The 19,949-nt window shown below is 51.9% G+C and overlaps 7 protein-coding genes across 7 annotated transcripts; 4 read left to right on the top strand and 3 right to left on the bottom strand.

Moving 5' to 3' along the window:
• Window positions 1-149: 149 nt before the first annotated feature.
• BJX67DRAFT_303004 (putative GPI anchored glycoprotein) lies at window positions 150-1,418 on the bottom strand. The gene is made up of 3 exons (XM_071027011.1): window positions 985-1,418; window positions 774-907; window positions 150-714 (listed from the first exon to the last, which is right to left on the bottom strand). Exons 1-3 carry the CDS (start codon window positions 1,111-1,113, stop codon window positions 300-302), a joined length of 678 nt encoding a protein of 225 aa, XP_070888996.1. The 5' UTR covers window positions 1,114-1,418; the 3' UTR covers window positions 150-299.
• BJX67DRAFT_303011 (putative MFS transporter) lies at window positions 1,419-3,650 on the bottom strand. The gene is made up of 2 exons (XM_071027012.1): window positions 3,130-3,650; window positions 1,419-3,068 (listed from the first exon to the last, which is right to left on the bottom strand). The coding sequence occupies exons 1-2, from the start codon at window positions 3,379-3,381 to the stop codon at window positions 1,725-1,727; spliced, it is 1,596 nt and encodes a 531-aa protein (XP_070888995.1). The 5' UTR covers window positions 3,382-3,650; the 3' UTR covers window positions 1,419-1,724.
• Window positions 3,432-6,437, top strand: hrdA (E3 ubiquitin-protein ligase HRD1). The gene is made up of 3 exons (XM_071027010.1): window positions 3,432-3,944; window positions 4,003-4,107; window positions 4,167-6,437. The coding sequence occupies exons 1-3, from the start codon at window positions 3,921-3,923 to the stop codon at window positions 6,351-6,353; spliced, it is 2,316 nt and encodes a 771-aa protein (XP_070888994.1). The 5' UTR covers window positions 3,432-3,920; the 3' UTR covers window positions 6,354-6,437.
• A 1,091-nt stretch (window positions 6,438-7,528) lies between these two features.
• On the top strand, window positions 7,529-11,557 carry BJX67DRAFT_370434 (DUF3431 domain-containing protein; the record flags this gene model as incomplete). The annotated part of the gene is made up of 3 exons (XM_071030915.1): window positions 7,529-8,733; window positions 9,580-11,004; window positions 11,065-11,557. The coding sequence occupies 3 exons, from the start codon at window positions 7,529-7,531 to the stop codon at window positions 11,555-11,557; spliced, it is 3,123 nt and encodes a 1,040-aa protein (XP_070888993.1).
• Window positions 11,558-12,416: 859 nt separating this feature from the next.
• Window positions 12,417-13,781, bottom strand: BJX67DRAFT_302963 (ribonuclease P subunit p30 family protein). The gene is made up of 2 exons (XM_071027009.1): window positions 13,632-13,781; window positions 12,417-13,531 (listed from the first exon to the last, which is right to left on the bottom strand). The coding sequence occupies exons 1-2, from the start codon at window positions 13,705-13,707 to the stop codon at window positions 12,675-12,677; spliced, it is 933 nt and encodes a 310-aa protein (XP_070888992.1). The 5' UTR covers window positions 13,708-13,781; the 3' UTR covers window positions 12,417-12,674.
• Window positions 13,782-14,088: 307 nt separating this feature from the next.
• On the top strand, window positions 14,089-15,993 carry BJX67DRAFT_302851 (casein kinase II subunit alpha/alpha'). Its single transcript, XM_071027008.1, has 5 exons — window positions 14,089-14,311; window positions 14,388-14,761; window positions 14,810-15,229; window positions 15,285-15,365; window positions 15,854-15,993. Exons 1-5 carry the CDS (start codon window positions 14,197-14,199, stop codon window positions 15,875-15,877), a joined length of 1,014 nt encoding a protein of 337 aa, XP_070888991.1. The 5' UTR covers window positions 14,089-14,196; the 3' UTR covers window positions 15,878-15,993.
• A 250-nt stretch (window positions 15,994-16,243) lies between these two features.
• Window positions 16,244-19,938, top strand: BJX67DRAFT_302843 (valine--tRNA ligase). The gene is made up of 4 exons (XM_071027007.1): window positions 16,244-16,528; window positions 16,600-16,701; window positions 16,788-18,803; window positions 18,861-19,938. The coding sequence occupies exons 1-4, from the start codon at window positions 16,498-16,500 to the stop codon at window positions 19,865-19,867; spliced, it is 3,156 nt and encodes a 1,051-aa protein (XP_070888990.1). The 5' UTR covers window positions 16,244-16,497; the 3' UTR covers window positions 19,868-19,938.
• Window positions 19,939-19,949: the final 11 nt, after the last annotated feature.

Here is a 19,949-nt window from a genome sequence, read left to right as displayed (position 1 = left end):
CTACTAAATCGAATTGATTCTCAAGGCACCAGTTTCTGTACTTGGATTAAATCCAGATAGTTGCAGAACAGACAGCTAGCCGATGTAAAGGACGCATCGGACTGACTATGCATTAGTGTAACGATTCATGACATCTCTACAGGTGCAGGTCTACGACAACATATTATTAATGGTGGTGAACGGATAACAGAGTGATATATCCAGATACAAGATGGTAAGCACGCATGACCATTCGGAATACCGGTATTGAAGATGGTCAATCTGTTGTGGGCACGAGACGTAGGCGACGGTTCCGATGTTTAAGCAATCGCAAGGGCCAACGCCATACCTGCACCACTAAGGAGCCACTGGGCGGCCGACCCAGTCACCTGAGCGATGGCCGCGTTATCGGACGAGGTGGTCTCGGCCTCAGCCTCGGAGTCGGTCGGGGTTGCAGAGTCGGAGGGCTGGGCGGAGTTCGTGGTTGGGGAATCAGGGTCAGAATTGGAGTCAGAGGATTCGGTTTCAGATGAGGTTGTGGTGGCGCTGGTGGCAGTCGTAGTGGCAGATGAGCCTGGGCGTGCACCTATTTCCGTTGCAGTGATGGTGACGGCCTGGTAGGGAATCTCAAGTGATTCAGCGCTGGTCATGACGCTCGAGAACCCGGATTGGGTGTTTGTCACGACGCACGAGAACCAGGTCGTGTCGCGGTGGGAGCAGCTCTCCCGGAGCGAGCTTGCAGAGGGCAGAGGGTTAGCTGGAGTCCGGGCATGAAGGACGTGGCTGATGCTTACTAGTCTTCGAAGGTGTAGTCGAAAACGAATGTGCTGGGGCCTGCAGTAACAGTGAAACCGTTGGAGGGAACACCACAGTCGACAGAGTCAGCGCCCCGGGGACATTGGATAACGTAGGTTGTCGTTGGCCCATCCTAAGAGAGGAGAATGTTAGATGCGGGTGCCGAACGCGACATGATTCCAGGACAATGGGGGAGATTGGGAAACATACGCTGCCGACAACTTCGCCAACGAGATCTTGTTGATCAACGTTTGGAAGGATGAGAGAGACGATGTCATTGGCCACCGCGAACGAGGAACAGCCAAGGAGAGTAACGGAGCGGATGATTTGCGGGCGCATGTTGATCACTTGTCGCAACCAGTTGAACGAGGGATGGAATAGAAGCGAGGCCCTCCCAGAAAATATCGATGAAATGAACGTGGGAGCCCGTGCTCAGAGATTGAAAAGAGTGATAGAAAGGAGTGACAGAAAAAAGGAACAGTGTGCGCACGGAATTTGAGGAGCACCGGAGGAAAGGGGGACTTTGGCTTGGGGAAAGTGAGAACTATATAAGAGAGAAGTCGTGGAGCCTGCAGAGCTGGGGTGGGTGAATCAACCGATTGGCTGTGGTTCGGGGATGCAACAGCGACAAGGATGCCCGAAAAGGTCTCCGTTTGGGGTCCGTTGAACCTTTCGAAGTTGGAGGGGGAAATTATTCGCGGGCCGAATCCTCAGCCTGGATCGAGATTCAGAGAGGCCGCAGTGGTGTGTGCCAAATGGGGCTTCAACGCCGGGAAGGGCCTTCAGTCCAAGCATCATTATGGAAATACTCGCAAGCCGAAATATCATCTTGATTTGATACGGAAATGATGACCGAAGAAACGAACCCATCAGCCTCAAGACCCCTTCACAGTTGCCAGTTTCACAATCAAAGCGACGAACTGACAGTCAAAGGCCCTACTGACTCGCTCTCAGCTTCTCAAGTGGATGACCAACGCGCTAATGACGCCAACAACCACCAGCACACTGTTGAAGCCAGCCATGATATAGAAGGGGGCACTGGAAGAGAGCGCGTCGAATAGTAGTCCCCCAAGCTTGGTGAGCAACAAGATGCCTGCTCCTCCAAACAGAGAATAAACACCGGCAATAGATCCCTTCAGGTCTGCTGGCCGTTCCTGCTTCCTGCCCGCAGGTGTACCGAGCAATGGCTGCTGCTCCGATTCTTGGGCGGTGGTTGAGATACGTTCGTTGTCCGGACCAGAGTCCGTCTCAGCTGGGATCGGCAGACTCAGGATACCGTTGCTCAACACCGACAGACTACAGACAATCGCACCAATCTGGCTGATCCCGACCAATGCCATCACTATAAAGATACCTGGGTTCCCTCTTTCGCCGTTGAAATCGGGGCTGGGCAATAGCGCAAGCATCAAATAACCCACAACACCGGCGACACAAGCCACAAGAAGTGGTACATGATACCGTTGGGACTTCTCCGACAAGAACCCGAAGGCTGGAGCTGCGATTAGCGCTATGAGCTGAGACACACCAGTCAGGATGGAAGCGAGAATATAAGCCTTGGGACAAGACCGCTTGATGTCCCCTGGGTTGGTCCCTTCCGTAGGCTGTCCATCGCAAAGTCCTGACCTGCGATAGTAGTTATTCACAAAAAGGGGGATAAACAAGGAAATCCCAACGGAAGAGGCTCGCGCAACAAATCCCCCAAGATAACCGATCAGAATATCACCATTGTGAAATCCTAGCGCGATTGCGGAGCCAAAACGGTACAAATACGGCATTCGGACCTTAATTAACGTTGGATACGAGTGTTTGCGGGCGATACTAGTTTGGATGTCTGGTTGCGAAGCCGTCCATAGCGAGGTCCATGTCTTGCCATCCTCTCCGGGCAAGTCTCGGAGACCAATGAAACAACAAGCACTGACAAGAAGAGCCACTAAAGCGGCCGTGTAGTAACTATACTGGATGGCTTCAGGAGGCGAAAATCCCCGTTGTTGGAAGTGTGCTGGGAGAGGGAGGAGGACGACTAGAGAGACAAGAGCACCGCATCCTGCGCACATTCCAACAAACCCTGCCAACCTCGATGAGGGTGCGTTGGCCGTTGACCCCAAATGAACTCTTTCAACAGACCTGGGCCCGTTTCCGGTCACTACTGGCAGGACGGCTGTGACCATCGTTGACACCGCCGCGCCTCCTAGGCTAAACAGTAGCCTACCGAGGAGAAGCTGAGGGTAGACATTTCTTGCTTGAACAAATAGAACTAACGCCAGAGCAATAATGGTGTAGCCGGCTGTGCACACCTAATATCAATAAATGTTATCACACTTGCCAGTAATCCGACCGGGTGAATCTAGCCCATACCTGGCGGACACCAATCTGGTCTGAGAGGACACCCCATACTGGGCATGCCGCTAGAGCAAGCAGCTCATCAGCGAACCCGAGGGTACCGACCGCATCACCCTCCCCATCATGAAGGCCAATCATGTCAGTAACCACAAATGAGATAGATGAATTAACAAAGACCAGAAACGTAATTGAGAAAGGACAGACGCCCAGCAGATATGTCAGCGTTTGTATGCGGCTGGCGGTAAACATCGAGCGTTGAGACGCCATCACTGGCTCAGACTACGAATAGGCGTGTCAATCAGGACATCCGGCAAGTATATTCGTACAAGAAAAGCGGCCCAAGAACACATGTTTCGCTTGTCGTTACGGGAGAGATGTTGTCTGACAATTGTTGATGGTGGATCATGTGACCGTACGAAGGAGTCGGCAGATCGGCAATTGAATGGGGGAAGTCGATTTGAGGAGGGAAGCTGAGGAGGAAGTTAGTGCGAGAATCCACCCCATCGAGAGCAGATGACGAAGGGGAAGAATAATATTCTGTCGCGCCTCGAGTTCAACAGAGAGGAAGGCCGGACATCGATGCCCCGCTGACGTAAGACGCGCTGGTGCTCCGGCATAGCTGTCCAGAACGTGGAGAAACCACCTTCGATTGTATCTGTCCACGCGATTCGCTCGCCTTCCTTTTTCTTTTTATTCGAGAGCTTCCACACCCGTGGACCCTGTCAATGCTTGCTTTGACGTGATTAAAGCATTCCACATCTTGACTTTGTCAATGATTTTGGGCTTTAGCCCACTCCTCTGCGATCATGAGATTCGCTGCCTATGCTGGGGTATGGCCTGCCGAGCACCCAAGGCTCCGCTGGACTCGAACGCTGACCTTCTCTCCAGGCCTCAGTGGCTCTGGCAACGGGTGTTTTCCTGAAAGCGCTTCATCAGAGGGCAAATTTCTATTCTGCCTGCGTGTATCTTTCACAGAGTAGTGCAAATCTCATGGTAAAGCTCTCCGTCCGTTTCTGTTTCTTTGCTCGCTGACCGTGCCACCGTTTTCCAAGATTCTGACCAATGTATGCCTTTTGGCTGTTGGCTTTCTACTCTTCTGGCTTCAGCGTCTCCTTTACGGACCCCTCCGACCGATCGAAACCGAGCAACTATACGAAAAGGCGTGGTTTGCCGTAACGGAAACATGTCTGGCCATGACAATATTCCGGGGAGAGCTGGGCGCATGGTTCCTGGTCATGTTCGTGTCTCTGTTGGTCGGGAAGGTCTGGGGTTGGATTGGAGAGGGTCGTGTGGAGTTTCTTGAGCAGCAGCCACCCGTAAATCCCGTCCTATTTCATTCCAGACTGGCAATCTCTTTATTGTTGTCCGTCCTGTTCAACACGTTCATGCTGAAATACTGCATCGAAACTGTTCTCGAACAAGCGCGCCCAGACATGATGGTGATGTTCGGTTTCGAATTCGCCGTCCTGACCATCCTCTCAACTTCGACGGCTGCCAGGTATTCGATATCACTAGTTGAGATCTATGTCAACCGGCAGCAGATGAAGATGCGAGTCGAAGAGCGCCGTCAAGAGATTAGAGCTGCTCGCGAGCAAGCTGAAGCTGAGCAGGCCGTGCCTGGAGGTCAGACTGCACTCCCTGATTTACCGAACGAGAATGAAATCAATGAGATGGAACTCGACATCCCTGGCTGGGAAGATAAAGGACGCTGGGTTTTCTATCTGGATCTTCTCACCGACTTTCTCAAGCTGACCGTATATCTGACTTTCTTTGCGATTCTTTTCACTTTCTATGGGCTGCCTATCCATATTCTTCGCGATGTGGTAGTTACCATCCGCTCATTTGGCCGTCGGATCATGGACTTTGTTCGATACCGCAACGCAACGCGTGACATGAATGAAAGGTATCCTGATGCTACTGCCGAGGAGGTCGCAAGGGAGGAGGTATGCATAATCTGCCGGGAAGAGATGGCACACTGGCAACAACAACCTGGAGAAAGGCCCGCGGCTCGGGTCTCCGAGAGACTACGCCCTAAGAAACTACCTTGCGGCCACATCCTGCACTTCTCTTGCCTTAGAAGCTGGCTAGAAAGGCAGCAGAATTGTCCCACTTGCCGACGACCGGTCATCGCCCCTCCCCGAACCCAAGGGGCCGCTGGGATCAACCCAGAACAAGGGAACGGCGGTGCGGGTCAGCCGCAGAATATGGCACAAGGAAATCAGCCATTTAGGAACGGTCCTGCCGACGGTGCTCCAAGAGCCCGGATATACCAGTTTGGCCCATTCAGGATCGGGTTTGGTGCCGGAAGAGGAGATCTCTTAAATAATTTGCACCAACAAATACACCAGGGCGATGCACGTTGGCCACAGGGTAACAATCCTAATCCTGCTGGAGCGAGGCAGATTGGCTTCGGCTTTGGCTTCGGACGGCCCGCACCGCAACCGCCAACACCCACCGCAGTTCAAGCGACGGCGGCACCCACCTCTATTGTGCCGAACATGCAAAGCCAGATATCACAAATGGAGCAACAGATCGTAAACGAGATCAACAGCCTTCGACTTACGGCAGATCAATTGAATTTGGTTAGGCTGCTCCAGATAGAGCTTCAACGGCTCCGTACCTTGCAGCTACAACCAACCAATTCCCAAAACGTTTCGCAACCCCCTTCTCTCCCCACGACCTCCTCGTCACCCACTTCCGCACGCCACCAGTTCGTTTCTGATCCAGGCGCACCGTCCATGGTGGCGGGCGACTCCCGTCTGCCCGAAGGCTTGACACTCCCCCAAGGCTGGACCCTGATCCCCCTCCACTCTGCACGCCCGGGACTAGATGGATCGCTCAGCGCAACCATAAGTCCGCCAGGGTCAGAAGCTGTGTCCACGACCCCTATTTCCGAGAATACTCTCAGTTCCCAATTACCGACCGCCACCACCAGCGAAGGACCAAGCAGTAGAAATGACGGTGCGGTGTTATCCACCTCGCAACCTCCAGGACTACCAAATTGGCAACCTGGACCCGGCTCGCTCACATCTGATGCTAACGCTGAGCCAATTTCTCAACACTGGACGGATTTAAGCGCGGAAACTGAAACAGCAAAGACCTCAACTCCTTCAAGTGGTGAACAAGCTGAGGCCCAGAGTATTCGGGAAGGAGGGTCCGCAACCGATGTTCAGCATTCACCGTCGAAAGGGAAGGCTCGAATGGCGACGGTTGAGGATGGAGTAGACGATGACACATGACCTTGGCATTATAATTTGGTCTGCTCTCTTGTCTTCCCTCAAGTCTTGAATGTTGGACGGCCCATCTCTTCACCCACATTGCCGGCCTGTTGGGATGCTCCCTTTGAATGGCGTTTTAGCGAACAGGGATCATACCATGGTTCATGAGATAAGAGTTCTTTTCCTTGCATGGGTTCTTCATCGTTCTTCTTATTCTCTGCTTCTTGGAGGCCCCAGGTCTTTGTTGGATTCTTGACTGTACATACATACCTGCACGAACCAAAATATACCACAAGCGAGAAATTATCGGGATTCTTGAGAGACAGATGTTTTTTCAACCATGCTGGGCGAGGAAGGGTGTGCAAGAAAATATGTGGCAGCACCACCAATCATTTTCCAAGGTTGGCTTACGTAGTCCCTGCTTCGAGCCTTCTTCACTGTAACGCTCGTGTTTCCACCTCTCTGCCGATTGGTGGATTCAGCTTGGAGAAGATGGGTATCAGGGGGATCGTCTGCCCGAAGCTCCAATCATGACATGGCCATGAGTTCATGACGATCATGTCTGGCTTGGGGACGGACTCGCTGAAGCCAGGTGCTCGCCGACGGTGCCTCAGCCGTGTTTCAGCCAACTTGCCGAACGAAGATCAACTGGGGCGAACCGTGTTCACAAGAATCTTTCCTGACTTTTGCATCCTCTCCAAAACTCCAAGCTTCGGCTTCCTCTCCTCTCATCGTCACTCTCACCTGTATTCTATTTTCGTCGCAGGTCCGCAACACCGCCTCCGCTAGCCTCTCCGTTGCCGACCGTTGCAGACTTGTTGCGTCACCACTTGACAATCTTCTGGTTGGTGATTCTTTGATGCGGATCTCTTTTCCTTGACCGAGCCTTGAGAAAATTGCAACTGCATATGCTCTTGTCTTTAAATCCGAGGGCTTGACAACCGGGCCCGACTGGCGATTTTGATGCATGTCATTCGCTTGGTTTAAGTTGTCTGTAAGTTGGTTCTCGTCGCAAGCTGGGTTTGGGAGAGAAAAATCCAGGCCACCGTTGCTTATCCCGTCGATCTTACAAGCCTTCGGAAAGCTTTGGATCTCAGGGACCGAAAATTAGTATCTGCTGATTCTGATTGACTGACGATGATTCCTCTGCAGCGCATCGCGTATCCTTCACTCCTTCAAGTTTGGTCGTATCACCCATGGCGTCGACACGGCGCTTTGTCCCTCTTATCGGCCTCGGCTTCTTTCTTTTCGTCCTATACGGCCTGTTCAGTCTCTCTAGACAATGGGAGCATATGTCGCAAGTTGTTGGGTTAGGTGAGATGGTAAACCCGGCGTATCCGAATGCTTCAGGATATTTGAACGTCAGTGCGTTCCAAAGGGAGCCGTACGCTCCCCGCCCTCATTATGTCGCTGGAATTCCGCGGCCGGATTCATACGAATACACGAAGGTACTGGTCGTGCCGCGAACCAATTACGAGGATACCTCTTGGATGGAGTTAGAGATTCCAGGATGGGAGACAGCCATATACATTGTCAACGATCCCTCTGCGCCGTTGCACCCTCCGAAAAATAAAGGACACGAGGTCATGGTTTATCTGAGCTACATTATTGAGCATTACGACGAACTACCGGAAATAATCGCGTTTATGCACTCACACCAATTTGCGTGGCATAATGACGACCTTCTTGACGGAAATGCAGCTGAGATCCTGCAACGCCTGCGGCCTGAGCGAGTAATTAGGGAGGGGTATATGAATTTGCGTTGCGGCTGGGGTCCGGGCTGCCCCGATTGGCTGCACCCCGGCACTCTGGAGGAAGACGAATCCAAACAAGAGGAAATCATGCTCGCTAGATCCTGGGGGGAGATCTTCCCGGATGACCCAATTCCAGATGTACTAGCACAGCCGTGCTGCGCCCAGTTCGCTGTCTCGCGCGAGCGTGTTCAATCCATTCCTCGATCGCGCTTTGTCTTTTACCGAGACTGGGTTCTTCGCACGGAGCTGAGCGACTACATCTCCGGCCGCATCTGGGAATACCTTTGGCATGTGGTCTTTACTGGCCAGAACGTGGTATGCCCCAAAGAGCATGTGTGTTTCTGTGACGGCTATGGGATTTGCTTCGGCAGCGAGGAGGAGTATTTTGCATACCGCAACCTGGACTCGGAACGCGAGAGTCTAGAGGACGAACTCAAGAGATGGCGTAGCCGTGCACATGTGATTGAAGCTGCTCGACGCCGCGGTACCTTGGGAGAGAAAAGCCACCTCACTATACCAGAACCTGGCCGGGATACTGAGCTTGAGAATCTGATTGCACAGAAGGTGCAGCTGAAGGAGGAGCTCTTCCTCAATGCTACTCTTCGTGGAGAGGACCCAGAACGTCGAGCCCTGGAAGTGGGATATAGGTGATGTGAAGCGACGAGTTTCTTGTGTTTGGTATATTATGTATATTTGAGCATGTGCTGCATTCGGCGTCCTTGATATCAAGATCTGAACTTGTCTGTTATGACGTATTTGACGGTGATTGGAAACGCGGGAATCTCTTGCAGCTGGCCTATCACTTGGCTGGCCCCAATTGGATAGTTGAAGTGGAATAATGATATTAAAGTTGAAATCTACAATCATCATCATTTCCTAACTCTTTTTTTTTCCCTTAGTCCACTCCTGCTAACTGTCTGCTTGGTGCCTGAGGAATGAAGTTCACGTGCATTTCGGACCGACTTTCCCCATCAGCGCAAGCCTGACGAGCTTCAAGTCGAAGTCGAAAAGTTTGCATTGTCTGTCCATCCTCCAAACGACACAAACAGCCTCATCGAGCTATCTGATTGATCGACTAAGCACAACTTCCAGGCTCCATCCAGTTGGAAGCTCTATACTCTCCAGCTTCGGCTAGGTTTTTTCGAGCGACCACGCGGCACCCTCTTTCTTCAGCCCTTTGAAGCGCGCGACTCGCGGGCGAGGACGTGCCACTTGCCACCCCCCGGGCTTATTCGTCTGAACACAGTTCGGCATCTCATCCATTCTCAGCACAGCTGTCTACCGGAGCTTCTGAATGGCGCATTCTGCTTTGTCTCTCTATAGTCTTTGAATGAGGAAGCACCAAATAACAGCCTGCCCCGGATCGCGATCGCCATGGCCTCCGCAGCTCAACAAAGTCACCAACACCCATCATCCACTTCGGCGGGCGAATTCGCTGGCAACCAACCAGAATCCACCTCCGGTGTTGGTCAGGATACCCATGTTGCGACCAGTGGGTATGCGCCAAGTGAGAATCAGCTTGCGGGGCTTGTGGAAGCTGCCACTGCAGCGGCGGGCCAAGATGTTTCCGAGTGGGCAGCGGCGGCGGCGGTTGCTGCGGCTGCTGGTGCAGCGGGGAACCAACACCACCTCGACGGCTACGCTCCTGAGATCCAGTTAGACGACGATGGCTTTGGGGAGGGATCCTATACGGGAATGGCTGGAAGCCGACAGTACCGAGGGCCCGGGTCAGCATCTGGGAACGGTCATAGTCAGTCCTCAGGGCTGGCTCGATCGGGTACGAAGAAGAGAAAAAGGAACGAGGACGCTCTTGATCCGGCGCTGGCAGCGGTGACTGCGGGCCTCGCACAACACCAGAGCCAGTCGCTTGAGCATCATGGCGGCAACAATGCTAGCCCCTACGGGGGTGAAGGGTTGGAGATTCGTAGCACTCCGCCACAATCCCTAGCGGAGGCTCGTGCTGTCGGTCTCCATTCCGCTGCGGCGCTTTTCCGTCAAACTTCAACCAACAAAAAGTACACTCGACCTCCTATGTCGAAAATGTTCGCGTCTCTCGAACTATCCCCGGAGAACTTTCTGCACCTACAGGCCGCGGCTAAAGCATACATGCTTGATGATAGGCACCCTGAACGTCGTGATTGCGTGGGCCAGCGTGGGAAAGGAGATACGGAGATGGTTAAATTGCGATTATGGAACTGTGTGCGCCATTTCCTCGAAGTCGAGGGAAACGGACCGCGTTTCTTTGGAGAACATGTGGTAAACGAGGGTATGCCGCCTCGAACGTACGTCTGGCCAAGAGACACACAAAAGATTATCTCGCTTGTTATCCCGTTGCTCAGGCGCATGGTTACGAACGAGCGCCAGCGCCAATATGCTGTGGAAACTAGAAAGGGTGGCGTTGAGGCACGGAGGAGGCGGAAAACGGAGGATAGCATCCAAGAATTTCCCGGTGAAAGCCCCCAGAGATTCCCAGCCGAGGAGCACCTTCAGATGCAGACACAGCATCATATTCCCGGTGGATATACCTCATCTCAGCTTCAATTACCAGCACCTCCTCCACCTCCTCCACCTCCGCCGTCTCAGACTGGGTCGGCTGTGCAGGTCACGGACCTGGGCCTTACTAACCTGCTCTTAGAGGGCTATAACGCGGACTGGAATGCCATTTCCAAGTCGTATGATATGTATAACCAGAATTACGAACTTGACAACCTGTGGGCGCTCTCAGGCTTACAGCTCGGCGATTGGCGTGGCCTCGTGGCGGCAGTTGATAGCCATTACCAAGTTGTTCACGAAGGGGATTACAACTGTACCGATGACTGCGAGCATGACAATGTCTGCCGTATCCTGAATTCGGACAGCGCGACCGATTTGCGTTGGCGCATTGGTGGAAGTGCAGGGCGCCCTGCGAGACATGAATTGTAAGTTTGGATGGGGCTGCTACATGCAAGAGCAAATCGCTTACTCAATTTCTTCTGCAGTGCGAGTAGCATAACTCGTGACGTTTCGCGAGTTATCCGAGATGGCCTCGCTGCGAGACAAGGCGCTCACGACCATACACCGATGTCCCAAACTCTGCCCCTGCCGCCATTAACATTCCCCCATTCTGTGGCTCCCAACGACTCTATAACTCCATCACCCCTCCACCTACAGGTTAACATCCTGCAAAACGGCAAGCGAGCTGTACCGCCTTTTGAACTCCCTGCGAGCCAGTGTCCCGATATTGCCACTGCGAGGCAACACCTCTGCCGCAAATATGCCGATGACCTTCCTGGTATCCCTTCAGACCCCAACTTAGATGTTCCCACCGGTGCCTGGGAAGCCACCGCTAGGTGGAAAATCCAAGTTTGGCTACCAGATGGTCTCATCGCTATCGACAATGACAGCGACTGGACCCTTGCTTTACTTGCCGCCGAAAAGGTGGACTGGTTGGACGGTGAGTTGAAGGTCCTCGTTGAAATTGAGAACCGATAGCACGGTATTCTTTGTCTCCGGTTATTATTCTCTATCATATTGTTGTTACAATTATACCCTTCTCATTATCGACGTGGACTGTACTTCGTTTCGTAGCCTTGCCGCCGTGTCGTCTCTGCTTACCCTTCATCCACTCCTCTTTCTCTACAACCCTGGGGATCAGCTACCTAACTCTCATCTTCACGATTCAAGCCATCTATTTTCCTGCTCTTCTAGTATCCTCCTATATTGGCGTCTTGGATTCCGTTGATGAGTTATGGTCGAAAAGGTTGAGACCGATCAAGCCAGAATTGCATCAGACTCGGTCCAGTTCGAACGGGGTATGAATCTAATACCGAGCGTGTTCAAGTTCTATTTGAGTGTACATGCATTTACCAAAGTCCACTGCACTCGTCAGGAATAGGGTCTTTGAATCGTTGTCCGCTATAAAATCACATAGACACAGAAGTGTATCACTCGCACGACCTGGGTCGCTCGCCCTTCTCAACCTTAGTGGCGAGGACTTCGTGGTTTATTTTCTCTCACAGGCTCGAGAATTAAGACATGTTGTTCATTCAATTTCTTTCCGTGTTTCGTGTCTACAGCTGATATCCGAAACGTAATTTCAATCTCTTGGTAGAGAGCGAGGAGGACTATGCGAGGGAAGACCATGGAAGAAAGATCATCCAAGCTCTGCTCGTGTGGATGCAAATGCGACTGTCAAGGGATGATATTGAATCATCCGCCCCTAGTAGCATAGAAGGATCTGGTAGCCCTGACGGCCTCTGATAAGCTCTGTCACGGGGAACTACGCAGTCGGTGCATATTTGCGCGTGAAATGGCCTGTCCTGGCGACACAGCGGTATTGTCGCATGGATAGCTAGCTCGTGATTTCCAGCCAGGGGTTCCCTAGCTTTTTTGCGACTAGCTTGCACCTGTGCTCAAAGGACCAGCCCTTGTTGACTTGGGAAACCCGGAGAAGAATGCCGCTGAGGTTTCGGGACGAAGCAAGTGGCCGTGCTTGAGCAGCGATAAAGCAGGAGCAAGCGGTTCCGCGATACTTAGGGAATCGGTGGGTACAACCAAGCCCGTTCTCAGCTGGCGGGTGGTGTGTGAGAAGATAGTATGCTGGCGGTTGTCACGCTGGGGACGCATCTGTCCCCCCCAAAGCCGCCTCTAAACGGGCTTTCTTTGCACGGCGTTTCATTTCGCGTTTGGAAAGAGGCTTCTCGACTTCCACCGTGCTTGCTTCGAGACCAGGAGACGCCTTCCTTTTCAAATTCTCACCATTGATGTCAGTCAATGATCTAGACCCAGCATCCTTTCCCGTAGGGATAGCTGTGTCTGCTTTTGGAGTTGGGATTTGTCCGCCATCAACAACATCAATAATCCCGCGCCAGCTAGTCCGCTTCAAACGGGCGAGAGCAACCACCTTCCTCGACTCCGCACTGATTGCTTCTTTACCAAGCTCCTGCGATAAACCCCACACACACGCTAGATTAATTATGTCGAACGGGGCCCGCACAACCAACGCCCTCCTCGCCTCGCTCGATACGATGAGTCCACGGCCCCGAGTTGCGCGAATCAAGGCCATTGCATTTCCGATTAGATTCCGGCGCGCCTCTAGTCCGCTCCCTGTGACTCCCGGCCCGTAGCATATTTCAAACCGTATACCCCGTGCGATGGCGGCAGAAAGCATATTAAACTTGAAGTGATACGGGAGTCTGACTGACAAATCCAGCGAAATGATGTCGCATTCCGCATTAGTGCACGCATTTAATAGCGCTTTCTCGTTGGTCGGACGCAAGGCAACCAAGTCGTAAGCTTGAGCGATAGTGGTAAGTCGTTGGTTTTGGGCGGGATCGGAGAGGGGCAGATTGAGGCGCGTGAGCACTGTAAGGCCTTTTGGGACATTACTGGGAGGTGGCGGAGGAGTAGGGTTTGGAGGAAGTTTCCCAATGATAGCCTGCGAAAGGGCGATCGTTGTGTAGCCCACTAGAAGTCAGGTTAGCCTTCCATGTGCCCATTTTGAACCTGAAAGTGGGCGCAGGGTCTTGTGCCCCCGGTGCAAGAAGAAAATCAGTAAGTTACGTACGTTCAGCAAGGAAGCTGAGAGTCGGGGAGATCTCAGGGTCACCGGGGCTATACGGCACGTTCAGGTCATAGAACATGATGGATTGCCAGAGCTTATAAGACCAGACCCAGCTTCCAACCCGCACTCAGTTGTCTTTCCTCTCGGAAGGAGCAAGCAAATGGAGCTCATCCGAACTATTCCAGAAAGGAAATAATCTCCGCAACAACAGTTCTTCCGACAGCCAAGACTGTCTAGCCCCTTTCGGACAGCCCATGACAGAGTGGAACCTGCTGGCAAGGCCGCGCGACATTCTGGGCCAATCCGCAATATCAACGGAAGAGGGAGAGCACCACTTTCTCTTCACTCTCATTATTGTTTCGGGCGATAGCACGGCTGCAACTCTCCAAACCGTATTCTCCGCAGCTTCTCTCGCAGCTGTTGCTGTCTGTCCTTTTCAATTTGAGCTGCTTTTGCGCCCACCGCCATCGTTTCTGCACCCCATCCCACCACCAACCCCGCCGCTTTCGCAGTCTCTGAGTCTCTGATTGTGGGCTGATATCAACGCCGCTCTTTGGCCGCCATCATCATGGCGCGCGTCTACGCTGATGTCAATAAGCATATGCCTCGATCCTACTGGGACTATGACAGCGTAAATATCTCCTGGGGTGTTCTGGAGAACTACGAAGTGGTCCGCAAGATCGGTTGGTTACCTTATACCCTTGGCTCCCCTCAAGTCTCACGACTGGAATGGCACATACTAAAAGATTGTTATCTTAGGGCGAGGGAAGTATTCCGAAGTGTTTGAAGGAATCAATATTGTCAACTACCAGAAGTGCGTTGTCAAGGTCCTCAAGCCGGTTAAGAAGAAGAAGATCAAGCGAGAGATCAAGATCCTCCAGAACCTGGCAGGCGGACCAAATGTGGTAGCCTTGCTCGATGTGGTCCGCGACAATCAAAGCAAGACCCCGAGTTTGGTTTTTGAATATGTCAACAATACCGATTTCCGCACATTGTACCCTCGTTTCTCCGATTACGACGTCCGCTTCTACGTTTATGAGCTTCTGAAAGCGTTGGATTTCTGTCATAGCAAGGGCATCATGCATCGTGACGTGAAACCCCATAATGTCATGATTGACCATGAAAAGCGGAAGGTTTGTGGTTGGCCTCCTATTGTCACGGAGTTCTCTGACCTCTTCTAGCTCCGCTTGATCGACTGGGGTCTCGCCGAATTCTATCACAAGGGCACAGAGTACAATGTGCGAGTCGCCTCAAGATACTTTAAGGGCCCCGAACTACTTGTTGATTTCCAAGAATATGACTATTCACTGGACATGTGGTCCCTCGGTGCTATGTTTGCTTCTATGATCTTTCGAAAAGAACCGTTCTTCCACGGCAACAGCAACTCCGACCAGCTCGTGAAGATCGCCAAGGTCTTAGGAACCGAGGAGCTATTCGAATACCTGGACAAGTACGAAATTGAGCTCGATCCGCAATATGATGAGATCCTCTCCCGGTTTCCCCGAAAGCCTTGGCAATCATTTGTCAGCCCCGAGAACCAGCGCTTCATCAGTGATGAAGCAATAGATTTCTTGGACAAGTTGCTCCGTTATGATCATGCGGTAAGTTGCACTCGCCACGCGACCTACCTGCAGTGACTGTTTACTGACCTTCTAGGAACGTCTGACCGCCGAGGAAGCTATGGCTCACCCTTATTTTGCGCAAATCCGAGCCGAAGAGGCGGCTAATCGAAGCAACGCATCGTCATGAGATACCCAAGGAACGCGAACGGCGCGAGTTTGGTCCAGGAATACCCCGAAGTCGAATTTATCACATGTGGCTGCTCGCGCTTTATGTGCACCGTATTGGCCCTTTTGGTGCAATTATTTGGGTTCAGTGTATGTGGAATGGAGCTGCGAGATTAGTAAACAGATCCGCAGTACTTGTTTCGGCCATTCGAACTTGATCAATGCTCGTGGAACCGAAACTGGCGGGGTCTCATGACCGATGGGAAAGACACTCACGACAACAAACAAATTTCATACATACACCCATCAACCCTAGTTGATGTTGAACCCATTTGATCTCTTTGTGACGTCCTGACTGAGTGGGGATCTCCGTGCTGGTACATATGGCTGGGCTTGCCTTCCAAGGGTTGCGTCTATTTCCAGTTCTATGTCCCCAAGCAATTTATTGGGCTGATGTCCTGGGTTATCACCCACTGTTCCGATTCCACGGCTTCGTTTCCTTGTCCTGACCTTTATTATTAACTGCCTCTATTCTTTTCACCTGTGGTTGTGATTTCAGTTGTCGGGATGGCCCATACATTATGATCATTGAAAGGCGTGGGGGTTTAGTCTGGCAGTCGTATAATGCACTCATATTCTCCCATGGAATTTACGTGTATTTTCGCATGCATCTTCTTCGATAGAAACCCAACACGGGTCGGATTTGGTCTCTCTCCTTTCTTTTTCAGCCTCCCTAGATATAGGTCACGTGCATCAGCATGGGCCCAGAATTTCTTCCGCGCTTTGAAGAGCTCGCAAGAAATGAGTCAGATAACATGCCTGCGCTTCCCTAACGTGATGTGAATTTGAGAGGTCCGAAATCTGTTCCTTGTCAGCCCAATCGCGATTTCGAAGTCTTTCCATCCAATCGCGCTGCACCACTGGGATTTTTGAGCGCCCCGCATTGCCAGACTTGATTCGTTCCGCTCTCTGTTCTGCGCCTGGGAAATTTAATTTGCCCGCATTTCCCACAACTTCCAACCCCTCCTCCCTTTTCTCTATCGCCGTTTGAGTCATCGGTGGTCAAGATACTTATTCGGCGATTCGTGGCGCGAGCGGCGCCTAGGAGATTTCCTCCTCCAAGATACCGACCGTTTTCCAGAATGGCTCAAGACTCCGCTTCGATGAACCCAAGTAAGTTTTTGGTCCAAGATGGCTGGCCCATGGCTATCAAACGGAGGAGCTAACAAGGCTTTCTGCTTCAGCTGGTGAGCCGACAGGCCCCAAGGTGGACGTTCCTCCCGCCACCAACCAGAATGCCGGACAGGATGCAGCCGCGCCTCCGAAGGTGAAGAGTGAAAAAGAGCGTACGTCTGCTTGTGGAATTCGACAACGGCTTGTGTCGTAACAACTATTGTGGGCTTGTATTGTTGACTGTCATCATCTACGGTAGTGGAGCGAGAACGGAAAAAGGCCGAAAAGTTGAAGAAGTTCCAAGAGAAACAAGCAAAGGCTGCATCGAAGCCTACAGCGCCCAAAGCCGACAAAGCCGAGAAGAAAACCAACAAGGTTGAGAAAGAAAAGACAACGGATGCGTACGACCCTAAGGTTATCGAGGCTGGTCGATATGAATGGTGGGAGCAGCGTGACCTCTTCAAGCCTGAGTTCGGCCCTGATGGTAAGGTCAAGCCAGAAGGCTACTTTGTTATCCCGATTCCCCCACCCAACGTGACCGGATCATTGCACATGGGCCACGCCCTCACAAATGCCCTTCAGGATACCATGATTCGCTGGCAGCGGATGAAGGGTAAGACGACCCTGTGGCTCCCCGGTATGGATCATGCTGGTATCTCCACGCAGAGTGTGGTTGAGAAAATGCTCTGGAAGAGGGAAAAGAAGACACGGCACGACTTGGGTCGGCCAGATTTCTTAAAGAGAGTTTGGGATTGGAAGCACGAGTATCATGGAAATATTGGAAATGCCTTGCGAAGAGTAGGAGGTTCTTTCGATTGGTCTCGAGAGGCTTTCACTATGGATGCCAACCTCTCCGCTGCCGTCACCGAGACTTTTGTCCGCCTCCATGAGGAGGGCATCATCTACCGTGCTAATCGTCTTGTGAACTGGTGTGTGGCTCTAAACACTTCGCTTTCTAACCTCGAGGTTGAAAACAAGGAAGTTGAAGGACGTACGCTCCTCGATGTTCCTGGCTATGACAAGAAGATTGAGTTCGGTGTTTTAACTCACTTCTGTTATGAGATTGACGGCACTTCTGAGAGGATTGAAATTGCTACGACTCGTCCCGAAACCATGATTGGTGATACTGGTATTGCCGTTCACCCTGACGATAAACGATACAAGCACCTGATTGGCAAATCTGCGCGCCACCCCTTTATCGAACGCCTGCTACCTATCGTCGCTGATGCCGAGGTCGATCCTGAATTCGGCACTGGCGCTGTAAAGATTACCCCGGCTCATGACTTTAACGATTTCAATCGCGGGAAAACCCATAACCTGGAATTCATCTCGGTCCTGAACGACGATGGTACCTTTAACCAGAACGGTGGTCCTTTCGCCGGTACGAAGAGATTCGACGCCAGATACAAGGTCATCGAAATGCTGAAAGAGAGGGGTCTGTATGTGAAATGGGAAAACAACCCGATGAAGATACCTCGTTGTGTTAAATCTAACGATGTCATTGAGCCCATTCTAAAGCCGCAATGGTGGATGAAGATGGAGAGCCTTGCGGAGCCTGCCATTAAGGCCGTTGAGAATGGCGACATTGTCATTAGACCCGAGTCTGCCGAAAAGAGCTATTTCCGCTGGATGCGGGGGATCAACGACTGGTGCTTGTCCCGGCAGCTCTGGTGGGGACACCAGGCGCCTGCTTACCTCGTGCAGATTGAGGGAGAAGAATGTGACGATAGCGACGGCAACCTCTGGATCACCGGCCGCGACGAAGAGGAGGCTCAGAAGAAGGCTGAAGCGAAGTTCCCGGGCAAGAAGTTTACCCTTAAGAGAGATGAAGACGTACTTGATACATGGTTTTCTTCGGGGCTGTGGCCGTTTTCTACTCTTGGCTGGCCTCGCCAGACCCATGATTTGGAGAATTTGTATCCTACATCCGTCCTCGAGACTGGCTGGGACATTCTCTTCTTCTGGGTTGCGAGAATGATTATGTTAGGAATCAAGATGACTGGCAAGGTTCCTTTCAAGGAGGTCTACTGCCACTCCCTGATTCGAGATTCTGAGGGACGTAAGATGTCGAAGTCTCTCGGTAATGTTATCGATCCTCTGGATGTTATGGAGGGTATTAAGCTGGATGATCTCCACGCTAAGCTGCTTGTCGGGAACCTCGCCGAGAAGGAGGTCGCTACGGCTACTAGGTATCAGAAGAAGGCATTCCCTAAGGGCATTCCCGAGTGCGGAGCCGATGCCCTACGGTTCTCTCTCGTGTCCTACACAACCGGAGGTAAGATCAACGACCGCTGTGTACGGACTGTGTAGGCCGCTAATCAATGCAATATAGGAGGCGACATCGCATTCGACGTCCAGGTCATTCACGGATACCGCCGGTTCTGTAACAAGATCTACCAGGCCACCAAGTACGTTCTCGGAAAGTTAGGTGATGACTTCAAGCCGCAGCCTACACCTTCCAAGACCGGTAGGGAGTCGCTCTCTGAGCGTTGGATCTTGCACAAGTTCAATATTGCCGCTAAGGAGGTGAACAATAACCTCGAAGCCCGTGAATTCTCCATGGTTGCCTCCACAATGTACCAGTACTGGTATAGCCAGCTTTGCGACGTGTTTATTGAGAATTCAAAGTCTCTTCTGGCTCCAGACTTACCCGAAGAAGTACAACAGTCCGCGAAGGAAACTCTTTACACTGCTCTAGAGGGCGCTCTGACTCTCATCCATCCCATCATGCCTTTCATTACTGAAGAGCTATGGCAGCGTCTCCCTCGCCGGCCTGGTGACAATACTATCTCGATCATGAAGGCCAGGTTCCCGGAGTACAACGCCGAGTTCGATGACTTTGCAGCCGAAACCGCATACGAGCTAATTCTCAATACCTCCAAGGCCATTCGCTCAATCCTTGCTCAATACGAAGTCAAGACGAAGGGCGATATAATCGTCCAGACCTACAGCGCGACCAGTTTTAAGACCGTTTCGGATGAGTTGCACATTGTCAAGTCTCTGGGCGGTAAGACCCTTGGTGAGCTTACAGTGCTCGGACCTGAGAATACCACTCCCCCATCAGGCTGCGTTGTTGCTGCAGTGGGATCAGAAGCCGCAGTCTACCTTCGTGTGTCTAAAGAGGTAGCTCTTGAGCAGGAAGAAAAGGCCCAGGCTAGCTTGGACAAGGCACGGGAGACCGTTCGTCGTCAAACCGTCCTGATCAGCGGCGCTGGATGGAAGGAGAAGGCCAAGCCTGAGGTGCGCGAGCAAGAAGAGAAGAAGCTTCGGGATGCCGAGAGCGAAGTTGCTCGGTTGGAGGAGCAGATTCGTGAATTCGAGAAGCTGCGACTAGAGTAGATATAAGATTAGATATTAGCACATTTATTGATTGTAAGACATGAATACTCTTCCTTTCTCCTTTTTTTTTTCTCCATTTTTC

The sequence above is a fragment of the Aspergillus lucknowensis genome (genome assembly GCF_044049455.1).
Source record: "Aspergillus lucknowensis strain CBS 449.75 chromosome Unknown BJX67scaffold_7, whole genome shotgun sequence".
Lineage (NCBI taxonomy): Eukaryota > Fungi > Ascomycota > Eurotiomycetes > Eurotiales > Aspergillaceae > Aspergillus > Aspergillus lucknowensis.
Note: the sequence above shows the minus strand (reverse complement) of the source record. Positions and strands in the feature narration are given on the sequence as shown.